This window comes from Pollicipes pollicipes, unplaced genomic scaffold (genome assembly GCF_011947565.3).
Source record: "Pollicipes pollicipes isolate AB1234 unplaced genomic scaffold, Ppol_2.1 Scaffold_6052;HRSCAF=7182_pilon_pilon_pilon, whole genome shotgun sequence".
NCBI classification, from domain to species: Eukaryota; Metazoa; Arthropoda; class Thecostraca; order Pollicipedomorpha; family Pollicipedidae; genus Pollicipes; species Pollicipes pollicipes.
In genome coordinates this window covers 6,327,739-6,340,094 of record NW_023596805.1, presented here as the reverse complement: position 1 = coordinate 6,340,094, position 12,356 = coordinate 6,327,739, and the positions used below count along the sequence as shown (strand labels likewise).

General features: G+C 51.1%; 2 protein-coding genes across 16 annotated transcripts in view; both read left to right on the top strand.

Moving 5' to 3' along the window:
* LOC119104919 (calcium/calmodulin-dependent protein kinase type II alpha chain) overlaps window positions 1-12,356 on the top strand; it is a 185,792-nt gene that overhangs the window by 97,606 nt on the left and 75,830 nt on the right. The gene's annotated exons all lie outside the window — the stretch shown is intronic.
* Window positions 6,958-10,684, top strand: LOC119104925 (microfibril-associated glycoprotein 4). The gene is made up of 2 exons (XM_037228675.1): window positions 6,958-8,157; window positions 9,786-10,684. Exons 1-2 carry the CDS (start codon window positions 7,887-7,889, stop codon window positions 10,406-10,408), a joined length of 894 nt encoding a protein of 297 aa, XP_037084570.1. The 5' UTR covers window positions 6,958-7,886; the 3' UTR covers window positions 10,409-10,684.

Genomic DNA, 12,356 nt, shown 5'->3' with positions numbered 1-12,356 from the left:
TAAGATTTGCGAGCGCGCATGTTAAAAATTGCGTTACATAAATTGTATCATTAGTCCATTCCGGCTGAGTGGTGAAAATTTTTCAGGCAAACATGGCTTGGCCATGTTAATACACATTGCTGATTACCCGGTCTGCAATAAAAAATTTATATTCAAATTGGAACGAAGCATATCGATCTACAATCTACCTTCACAATATCCTCAATGACTATAGAACCCAGATAAAAAAATGTTGACAGGGCTTCTGAATTCTATCGGTTTAGAAAGAGTCAGCTAACTGTTGTAAATTAAGAGCGCCGGTGATTTATTCCATTCAGTCGTTGAACGTCGGATTTATGCAGTTTATTGACCCCAAAATGCAAACAGAATTGAGCTCACGGTAGCTCTTGATTTCTGTTTAGGTGAGAAGGTAAAAATAACAATGAAACGAAGAAAACCGTGTCACTTGTTAACAAGTAAGCCATATCCGAGGAGTTTGGGGGTGATCACCATAAGATGGGCTTTTGTCAACATTGTGTTCCCCTTCTGGCTACGCCCCTGCCTGCACACAAAAGCAGATCAAGTCGTATACGTTGCATGATGGGCAGTGAAGTGTCCGTTGGACCAATTCATTCCTAAGGCAGACAGCTTCCCGGAGGTTATTTGTCTGCGATGGTGTGGTGTGAGGGAAGATATTCGGAAAAAAGGTACTGTTGCAGGTGTCCAACACATGTTTCATGCACCATGCAGTAGTAACGCTGATCCAAAAGTATGCAACAAAGGCAGCCATATGATCAGTTCGCAGTCAGTCATGCGGGAGACATGGACCAGGGCAGTAGCCACCGACGGCGGACAGGAGCAGGGCCGAGATAAGGAACATATGACAGATTGGTCTTATTATGTGGCTTGATTCTTAAAAGAGAACCTCCAGTGTTATGGCTTTTGTCATTGTTTCTGTCAGTTTCAAGCTCCAGAATTTGTTTCCGACTAAAATGTTGCGACAAGTCTTGTCTCTTGAAAAGCAGCCAGCGAAATGAAGGCGTATGAAAAATCCGTCGCACATGTGAGCTGAGCAAATCTGTGAGCCATCGATCCACTTTCAAAATTCTCGTCAGGCTATATCCAGGCCGTATTTTGGCGTCTGCCCTGTGGGGCAGATGCTTCCGCAATGACTCAAAATGCCTACCTGCTCGTGGAAGTTGGTCTCCCCAGGAAAGACAATGTTACAATGGATGAATAATCTAGGGAAGCTGAATAGCCTTAGTTGCCAAATGATAGATGAGTCGAATAGGCAAGACGCACCAGTGAGAAACAGCTCTAGATGTATATTTAGCATAGCAGCCATGACATTTGAATGAAGAGCGATAGCAACCTCTATATCTGTCCCCCCCCCCCCCCCGGTCATCGGGTTCGCTTTCTAGAAAAAGTTCCCGAAGCACACCCTGAGCTTGCCCCCCTCCCCACACTTTTGAAGCGTTCCTACGCCTATGGTATCAGCCGAAAAAGTTTACGTAACCTGCCCTCCCCCGAAACCTTTTCTCATCGGATTTCGGTCTTTTGAAGTTGCGTGCTCGATATTAAAATGAGAAAACGTGTTATAACTTCCTAGATTCAAAATTGTCTTCTTCGCAGGAATGACTTCTCATTTCAAGGTAAGGTGATCTGTGTACTCGTGAAAAGCTCAGAACGGGGTGTGATTCACAGAAAAACATCTCGGTAAATCTTAGTTATGACATTCAAAATAATGATTCATTTCACAAAACTTCGAAACTATGATTCATTTCCAAAGCGCAATGATCATTTCGCTTTATTTGTTTCCAATCAGAAGTTTAAGCACACATCTAGCAGCATGTCCAAAGACCTGTGCGGCCAACAGCATGTCCACGGAAACTGGCCAGTCTTGCCCTGTCTGAGGCAAACGTCGTCTGAGAGAATCGACTGCGTTCGACTTAAGCAATAATGATTGCAAAACCACGTATAATATGTCACAGCTGTGTCTGCCCGCACTCATCCCTGTTAAGATTTACAGCGCTAAGAAGCGACGAGCTCAGTCCGCTCAAGTGACTTTGTAGGATCACAGGTAGAGCTCCGCTAGCCTGAAGTGGCGTAAAGCAAAGCTCTGGCCCTATGTTGACGACTATATTGCGCCTTCCTGCGTGTACTCTGCGGCCGGGACGGGTCTCAGCGCTGGAGTTCTGCGTCTCCGATCAACGAGCCCAGGTGTGTAGACGGCGAGCCCCGGGCCTCCAGCCGGCGAGCCCCGAACCGCCAACCTCCAACCTCCAGCCAGTGAGCCCCGGACATTCAGCCGGTGACCTCCGGAGCCTCCAGCCGGTGAGCCCCGGGACCTCCAGCCGGTGACCTCCGGAGCCTCCAGCTGGTGAGCCCCGGGCTTCACGCCGGTGAGTGCCGGGAGTTAAGCGGCGAGACCCGCGCCTCCAACCGGGAGTCCCCGATTAATAGCTGAGGAGCCCTGGGTGTGTAGCTGGCGAGATCCGGATCTTGAGTCGGCGAGCCAGCCCCAGACCTCCACTCGATGAGTTCCAGGCGTACAATCGGCGTTTCTGAGGACCGATATTGGCCATCACTTTGATGTCCATATCAGGCCATTTGCCATGGAGAATACTTTGTCAGGCAAGCGACAGGTTCTGCTTCCCTGGATAAGCTATATTGTTCTCCTGTCCTTCTTTGCATTGTCTTGTCCTCATGGTCGATGGCAAAGACGTCCTGAAATGGCCGAAACAGGCCTTTCCGTGGCCCAGAACCTTGGCCCAGTACGCATCATGGGAGCATCGGTAGCAAAGCGGGAGCTTCGACAACAGTCGCTGTTAGCCGTATGGAGTGTTGCGTCCGCTAAATGCTGTCTACCCAAGCGCGATCGGTGCTGATAAGCCCGGCGGCGCACCCCGTGGTATCGGGCCGTGCGCGCTGCCAATCATTATCATGCTCAATGGCGTTTTGTGGTCTGAGGCATCTACCATTTGTATCGGGTTATAATAGTGAGGAGCCGTAAGGCCTTCAAGCCGTTCGGCTGTCACGGAGGGGAGGGTATTTGCGCTGATACACGTTGCTTCATACTCGGACAGATCGGTTCTGTTTCAGTCCTATGAAGTTGGTCGGGAGGAAAATATTTTCATCATTTAAAAACCTTGGGCAAGAAGCTAGAGGACATTGGTTTGCTTATCCGGACATGGGTTTGCTTATCCGGACATGGGTTTGCCGTGATACCGCTGAACCCGCTTCAATCATTCAATCGCAGCACCGCAAGAGACGCTTTAAGCTTTGATTCAGCACGGTTCAGGTCAGCTTAGCTCCGGTTCAGCTCAGTTCAGCTCAGCTCAGCTCAGTTTCGGTGCAGCAGGGTTCAGCTCAGCTTAGCCTCGGTACAAAAGGGTTAACCTCAGTTCAGCTTCGGTTCAAGTCGGCTCAGCTTAGGTCAGTTTAGTTAGTTCAGCGTATTTCATTCACGAGAAATTCCCTCCAGCCATGGCTTTTTCTCCATTATTCCATCCCACCATTCATCACTCGGAGCAGTCAGTTTGATTATGCTGTACCACATTGATATATACCACATATGTACCACATATGTTGCACCACGTTGAGAAACTTGACGTCCCTAACATTTATTGAAGTGTTCGTTTGAAGCATTAATTATTCCTGAAATGAGCGCTGAGCATTACGGCATTAGAGTTATTTGGAAATGAAGAGAAATGCCCTTCACTCAGGGCTTTCGCTTTATTACTCCATCCCACCATTCGTTCCTCGGAACAATCAGTTTGATGCATATGTTGTACCCCATTGAGCAAATGGACGTCCCTACCATTCGGGTTGGCGGCAGTGATCAGGGTCTTGCAAGCATGTAATGACTGATGATACAATATAACAATCAGTGTGACCTCTGTTAGTGAATAGTCACTTAGTGAATGGTCACTCTGTATATGAATGCTAACACAACTGCATTTATCAATCAAAACCAAATGACATTCAGAGTAAAGCACTATCGTAACGACTGAAAGCCTGATTTGTCACAGTAGTAGCGAGACCTATTGCCACATGTGACGTGTGACATCCAAGAGGAGACCACGTCACTGGTGACAAAATTGTGGGCACACGTTTTCTGATAGCCCGATGAACCAATACCATTTGTGGATATTATGGAGATGATCGCCACATCCTGTCGACACGCACGCTTGGATGTAAATAACAACCAAGATGATCGTTTCCTGTCCAAAATCAGGCGGGGCAACCCATCGATTCACTAAGCAATTTGAAAATATCGGTTGGTTCCTAAAGTTACCCCAAAGCCAATGCAAAATTGTTGGCTCAAAGCAGTGCAAGAAAATTACCTGTCGTGGATATGCAACCGTTGCGCAATGGCGATGCCTTTGTTTCAAATAAACGGACATTTTAGCGTCCATAACTGAGTTGGTCACTTTGTGCTCGGTAAACCAGATTATTCACCGCACAATTAAATGGGTAGGTAAAATATGGCAAGATGCTGTTTGCATGTTTGGTTTCTTATGCATTCATTTGTGCATATCGGGCACCTTGTACCAACATCATACTATTACTAAGCAAAAAGCGGCATTAAAAATGCACGAGACATTGCGCAAAATTTGCCAGCTCTCTTGTCCGAGCTGTGAAAAATCGATCGGGTTCCAGCAGCTTCCGCCTGTGGTGGGGTCCGGGCTAATTCTGCAATATTGTTTTTGAGTTGTTCGATGTGTAGTGTTTTGTCGATCTCCTCTGTCGCGGCCTGTGGACAACGTCCAAGTGCATGTCGCCGTCCGCACTTAGAGGTAGAAGGTGCTCGCTGCCATCTCTATCAAGGCTCACTTAGAGGAGGAAGGCGCTTGCAGCCATTTCTATCAAGGCTCAGCGTTGGCCCGAGTGCGTAGCGAAGGAGTCCATCTCAACTTCTGTTGTAACTTAATGTACCTTAGTTTTGTTCTATTCGGCCAATGGCGTGGCCCGCTGAACGTAACGGGCTGTTACAGTTGGCGGATCGGTTATGCCTGGGACACACGTTGCAATGCCGGATCACTGTGATCCGACTTTGTGATCCTCACTCGTCACACTACCTCTCCTTCGGTAGCGGAACGGATAGGCGCAGTAAGGCCAGGGCAGTCGGCGCGCTGGAAAGCTCATATTGTCATCATCGACGTCCGATCTCCGGCCGGCGACGCGGCTACAGCCGTGTCAGCTGGGACGGCACCGTCTTCCACGCGTCCCAGCGCGGCGGGTCCTGAAGGGTTTTGCGGGCGCGCCGCGGCACCCGCATTCGCCCGCATCGGGCCGAGGCGCCACGCCCCGAGGTCATCGACTAACGCGGCCGGTCACCGACCTGGCGCCAGCGGGGGGGGGCACCCACCTGCCGGGCCCGGCGGCGGCAGCCGAGGGGGGGGGGGGGGGGGACGCGGCGGCCTGGCACGCGCCGCTGTTGTGTTTGCGTCCGCCGGCGCCGCACAGCTGGCGCCACTGGCATCGTGCCAGGCGTCGGGGACGCGCGGCGGACATTGTGGTGCAGCTCTCGACCCTCAGGGGGTTTTTAGGCGCCGCAGATGGCTGGAGGTCAGGGGTGTCAATAGTGTTTTGTGGCAGCTTTGCTGTGCGTTTGTGCAGGGGGGGGGGGGGGGGTAAATGAACTATTGGCACAGTAGCCACAGTAGGGTGATTGCTGGCGCCAGGGCGCACACTTTAAGCCAAAGAATGCATGAGAGAGTTCTGTCTTCTCCAGCGTCTTTGCGGGAGATATCGGCGGAACGCTCCGGAGGACCGCTGTTCGGCGCTCAACCCCGAGGCCGCTCAAGCACCGGGCCACGACTTTGGGTCCGCACCAGGGCCGAGACGCTTCAGCCTCAGGCAAGCCTCATAACATGTCAAAGCATCCAAGGCGTTTCAAGGCTGCCCAGCCACTGCGGCCGCGGCGAAGAGCGTCCTGGAAGAAGGTCCTGAAGAAGAAGGTCCTAGCGCTTTCGCCCAGACGCAATGCAGCTCAAGTACCCATAGAACCTCTGGAGACTTTGCCCGTCCATGAACCACTGCCTACATGTACGCCTTCCCTCCGGGATAGTCGACTTCGTGGCGTGGTATGATATGGTGCCCGACGTCGCCTCTTCTTGGATTTCCCCGTGTAAGTTTCCATCGTCGGACTGCGCGAGGTCACATCGCGCCGCCTCTGCTCGTTAACGCCATCGGGAGGCTTGGCCGGTGTCGCCTCCTCGGATGCGGGGCTCATCCGACGTCTAATCTGAAACGAACAGGTTTTGAGCGCAGCTCCCAGCTCCCGGACACCAGGCCGACCTTCGACCCGATTGTCGTGATCCGGATCTCCGTTAGCGCCCACTTAATCCGCCGTCGGCGCCTGCTGGATCGGCCGGCACCTCGCTGGATCGGCCGGCGCCACGCGGAACTGGACGGCGCCCCGCGGGATTGCCCCGGCGCCTCGCTGGATCGGCCGGCGCCACGCGGAACTGGACGGCGCCCCGCGGGATTGCCCCGGCGCCTCGCTGGATCGGCCGGCGCCACGCGGAACTGGACGACGCCCCGCGGGATTGCCCGGCGCCTCTCTGGATCGGCCGGCGCCTCGCACCAGCGACCGGCGCTTACTGAATCAGCCAGCGCTCCGCTTTCTCGCCCGTGACCACTGGCGGTAACCTATCAGCGGCAGGCGCGCAGTGGCGACAGCCGGGAGCGCTTTCTTGGCCGGCTGGCGTTCTATTGGCGGGCTATACTGGCCCTGGTCGGCCGCCCGGCGCCCTGGGACGACCCGTCACGTCCGGTGGGGACACGAGGCGGAGGGGGGGGGGGGGGAGGACGAGCTGTACGAGGCGGGAACTTCGGGATGGTGTCGATGCGTGGTTTGTGGGGCAAAGTCCACCCGCTTTGGAGTTATTCATTTGTTGGCTGCAATTCGGGTGCGTGCCGGATTGTTGGTTTGGGGGATCGTGTTCTCTTATTTCGATTAATATTGAGGCAGAATAATAAATTATGCTACATCCACAGTGCCTATGTCGGGTAGGCAGACGCTCTGCATCCGTCGCAGACCCCTTAGCCTGCGCAGCTTTCCTATGAGAGGAAAGGAAAGGAGAGGAAAAAATTCCTCCTAGAAATTTGTGCCTCCTTCGCACTGAGCTTGTCGTGGATATCGCGAACGATTCCGCTGTGCTTCTGGTCTTCAGACTGCTTCGGGTCTTTGGAAACATTTCTGTTACATTGCAACGTTACGTTATGGCCACGATCCGGCCCGGTGGGCCAAAATGTTAGTTCGCCAACATGAAATGGACGAAAAACGTATGTATTGCAACTAAAGTAACATTGCATTGCCCTTTTCTTCTGGCTGAACGACCGCGATCGACAAGCAGCAATTTCGTAGAGAAAAACACTTGCACGAGACATAAAATTCGCGCGCAAGCAAGAGCACAGGCCTGTCTCTTGCGAAACGACACCATCCTAACCTTGCCGCACGCTAACTTTCACATAAAACCAAAAAGGATTTTAGCGATGAGTGCATTTAGACATGGCAGACGACAGACATTCTATAGGTTCTAATAATGAAAGCGCTCCTCTGATGTCACGTTCCCGGACTACATTTTTATCTACGGGTTCGCTTCCTTCGCCCGGGATGCGGTAAAGTTTTTGGCAAATTTTTATCCTTTGGGCGTTTTGTGCTTGGTTTCGTTCAACTTTATACTTGTCTTCACTTTTTGTTTTAATGATTTATCGTGTCCTGTCTTCTTCACCATTGATAAATTCCCTACTGCCTTGCTGCAACCAAATGCAGGATAAAGTCGTTCTGTAAAACACATCGCACCAAGTGAAATGGTGCCTTGAACTCTGGAACAAGCATCGTGCAGCGTCATTTGCACTCCAGTCTCCGGCAGGAGAGGTAGCTCTACACCCACGACATGTTTCTGCTCCGGAGTGGTGCGGCAATATTCCTTCTGGTAGTGCTCGGGGTTCCAGCTCCGTGCGACGGACTGTGCTGTCATTCGTTGGTAGGACAAGTCGCCGACCTGAACCGGATGGTCAGTGAACTCTCTACGGCCGTGAACTCGGCAGTGCTGCCGCGGTTAACCGACATGCAGGCCCAGATGCGAAACCTTACGTTGCAGCGGCAGACGTGCGCGTCGCTGGTCGACAAGCCACTGGCCCGCGACTGCAGCGACCTGCCGACTGGCTCCCCCAGCGGAGTGTACCGGGCGTGGTTGAGTGGGCTGCCTAGACCGGTGCCGGTGTACTGTGACATGTCCAAAGACGGCGGCATGTGGACCGTCTTCCAGCGGCGCGCCGATATTACACCCAGACAGAACTTTTATCTCAACTGGCAGTCCTACAAGATTGGATTCGGTAAGCTCGATGGCGAATTCTGGTGGGGCAATGAACACCTGTTCCGGCTAACCTCGCAAGGTGGCCGACGGTACCAACTGCGCATTAACCTGGAGGACTTTAAGGGTGGAAAAAGGTACGCCTTATACCGGAACTTCAAGATCGGGCCAGAGAGTGATGGTTACCGCCTGCACGTGAGCGGCTACACGGGAAACGCCGGCGATAGTTTCGCTGGATTTCACAATAATGCGCGTTTCACTACAAAGGATAGGAACAACCAACAGCCGCGGGGATCAAGTTGTGCTCAGAGATATAAGGGTGCCTGGTGGTACAAGTGGTGCCACGAATCCAACCTGAACGGACGATACCTTTCCGGACCGCATCGATCGTTCGCCGATGGCATCGAGTGGAAGCGTTGGACAGGATACCGTTATTCCCTGAAAGCAGTGGAAATGAAGATCAGGCCAGTATAGAAGTAAGGGTTTCAAGCCAAAAACTTGCTTGAGTGACATGTACTCACCCCGACGGCATTTGTGATGGAAAGCAAAGAGGTCTGTGCTTGAAATGCTTGCATGAGGCTTGTAGAAACTAGAATAATCAAATTGTCTGTGCTTCTGGAACCCAACGCAAACAAGCAAATATATGTATCACGTTTCGCAGATCTGTAAGCCTCTGCCGAATCTTCCACATAGTGTTGTGTTTGCATGGTTACATGGACGATCAGAAACAAGTGTATCCATCCAATACTCGACTTATACACCTTGCAGCTTCACATCTGTTTGACTCCGCAAGTAACAGTTGTATCAAACGTTAAAGGCTTTGCCTAGCGCGAGAACATAGCAGTATCGTAGGTGTCAGGGCACGTGGCTCCTCGCTTAGGTCCTGAGGGGCGGCAGGAGCCCGAAGGGTCCTGAAACCGACAAGGAAGTACCCGATTTGCTCTCCAGAAGAGTCCGAATAGCTGCCCATATGTCGCATGTAGAATCCCCGCCCGAAGGGACGTGACCCCAGGTTTTGGTAAGAGGGTTTCTTGACTGATTAGCGCAACATTCGACTGACGATAAGGACACGCTTTGGTACTCGTTGGCATTTCGGGTGTCTTATTGGTCCCAGAGATTACCGACACCGAGCGACCGGTGAATGACTCCCTGTCGGTCTGAGCCCTGTGGGCCTGTTTCCGAAGTAGTGGCAATGCCGGGGCGATTTGCATTGGTCGGGGCCCCTGAAACAGGGAGGGGCGTGTTGGTTATTGGTCTACAGTGCCTGGCAGGTTAGTTCAGGTCAGCTAGTTGTATTCATGAATCATTTCAACAAGTGGCTTTTGTTTGATTCGACATCATTTAAATAGTAATTTAAATGCGGCAGTAGAACATGACAACAACGTGACCACATTCGCACGTTGTTAGTCTTCCAGTCGTTTACTCATGATGGTCAAAATCCAAATGATTAATATGTAGGCTCCAAATGATTAATAATAGGCTCCCCCAGCGGAGTGTACCGGGCGTGGTTGAGTGGGCTGCCTAAACCGGTGCCGGTGTACTGTGACATGTCCAAAGACGGCGGCAGGTGGACCGTCATCCAGCGGCGCGCCGATATTACACCCAGGCAGAACTTTTATCTCAACTGGCAGTCCTACAAGATTGGATTCGGTAAGCTCGATGGCGAATTTTGGTGGGGCAATGAACACCTGTTCCGGCTAACCTCGCAAGGTGGCCGACGGTACCAACTGCGCATTAACCTGGAGGACTTTGAGGGTGGGAAAAGGTACGCATTATACCGGAACTTCAAGATCGGGCCAGAGCGGGATGGTTACCGCCTTTACGTGAGCGGCTACACAGGAAGCGCCGGCGACAGTTTCAGTAATCATAACAAGCATCGTTTCTCTACACGCGATAGAAACAATCAACATCCGCGGAGAGCAGTAAGTTGTGCTCAGAGATATAAGGGTGCCTGGTGGTACACGTACTGCCACGCATCTAACCTGAATGGACAATACCTTTCCGGACGGCATAAGTCGTACGCCGATGGCATTGAGTGGAAGAGCTGGAAAGGATACTTTTATTCCCTGAAAGCAGTGGAAATGAAGATCAGGCCAGTGTAGAAGTAAGGGCTTCAAGTTAATAACTTGCTTGGGTGATGTGTGCTCAGCCCGACGGCATATGTGATGGAAAGCGAGGAGGCCCGTGTTCGAAGTGCTTGCATGAGGCTTATAGAAACTAGTGTAATCAAATTGTCTGTGCTTCTGGAACCCAACGCAAACAAGCAACCATTTGTATCACGTTCTGCAGAAGATTTGTAAATCTCCGCCGAATATTCCACATAATGTGATATTTGCATGGTTACGTAGACGATCACAAATAAATTTATCCATCCAATACTCGACTTAACACCAAACAACTTGACATCTGTTTGACTCTGCACCCGGAGTTCCCGGGAGTTCCCGATTACCAGCTGAGGAGACCTGGGTTTTATTACCAGCTGAGCAGCGCTTCGGAGTTAATTATTTGCTGGCTGCAGTTCGGGTGCTTGACGGATTATTTGTGTTGGTGTCGTCTTCTCTGATTTCGATCAATGTTGAGGCAGATATAACGCATGATGCTACATGCACAGTGGCTCTGTCGGGTCGGCAGACGCGGAAGAAGCATGAAGCTCATCTGTTGCTGATAAATCTGGTGGCATCATTTATGTTATGTTTCACGGCACTGGGTTAGCTAGCTCTTCATAGGTATGTCGTTGCCCACACCCCTAATTTAGCCAGGCATGCGATGGATATCGTCGAGTGGGCTGTGGCTCGTTGGCTCCACACCATATACGTGACCATCGGCGGCGACAAATCAAGTATGCAGAATACAAATGGAAAAGTTCGCCCCTTGCCAGGAGAGCCTTACGCGTTATGAGGTCTGTTTATATATATATATATATATATATATATATATATATATACCTATATATACTTATACACATAGAGATGTATATATGTACATATATCGGTACAGCCGTGCCCAGTCACACCTTGACTCAAGGTGCCATGATATTAAAATCATGCTCCGTCCGTGCTGGCCGCCCACCCAACAGTCCTCGCTCGCTCCGCCCCTCGCCCGCTCGATGCCCTTGACCCCGCTGTGCCCGCGGGCATGAGCCGACCGAGCGCCCTCGACACACAAGGTGTATGGCACGGTGAAGATTCTTTCGTGCTATTTGGATAAGGTACCGAGGCAAAATGGATCCATTGGACGTGCAATACAATAAGCGGATTGGGGTTCCAAGCGGTAGCAAGTAATTGTCTTCAGCACGACATGAGGTTAAAAGTGTGTAGCGGCAAAATTTTCTTTTTTTCCAACTCGTTTCTCATTTCATAGGTGAACTTGACCTATAATCTGAACTGATGATACCGTGCCACCAAAAAACGATGTCGCCCGGTTTAATTTTCTTTTAATGCCTTCCAAGAAAGCAGTTCGGCTCCCAACTTCAAGTAAACCAATGCCATGACGTGTTCGATATACGCGCCGGTACGGTACAGACAAAATTTGGTAAAGGCGTCTGCACGATACAGTTGGATTCAAGCCGTTGTCTGCGTAGGTTGCCGAAATCTGACATCTGTCAGGAAAACCTTAGAGCCATCGAATCCTCGGCTCTCGCGCGAACGCACTTGCGACTCAACGCGTATCGTTTCACACCCTAGCCTGGACGATTACCCACTCCTTTCTACGTCTAAATGTGTTTCGCTGCGATTTTATCTCAAAGCTCCGTTTCTCTGCGAGCTCACGTTGCCGAGCTGGGGGCCGAATTTTGATATGCGATTCGGCGATTTCTCTCACGTTGACAATTTCGCGCTTCCGGAGTTAAGGGGAATGTTTCACATATGTATCGGATTTTGAACTGAAATAGCCATCTTAAAGATCATTTGGTGTAGTACACGGCCCTGCACTTTTCAAGACGTAAATTTTGTCCAGTCTGAGCTACACGCCAAAAATATGTGCAGACTGTTTCGTTGTGACAATGTTAAGGTCACCCAGGCATTCATAACGTCATCATAACTTCATTAAAAT

What these genes read in the sequence shown, in the direction of transcription:
- LOC119104925 (XM_037228675.1), top strand. Translation starts at nt 7,887, where the DNA reads ATGTTTCTGCTCCGGAGTGGTGCGGCAATATTCCTTCTGGTAGTGCTC. An exon ending in CTGCAGCGACCTGCCGACTG is followed by an intron (nt 8,158 to 9,785) that starts GCTCCCCCAGCG and finishes GATTAATAATAG; the next exon opens with GCTCCCCCAGCGGAGTGTAC.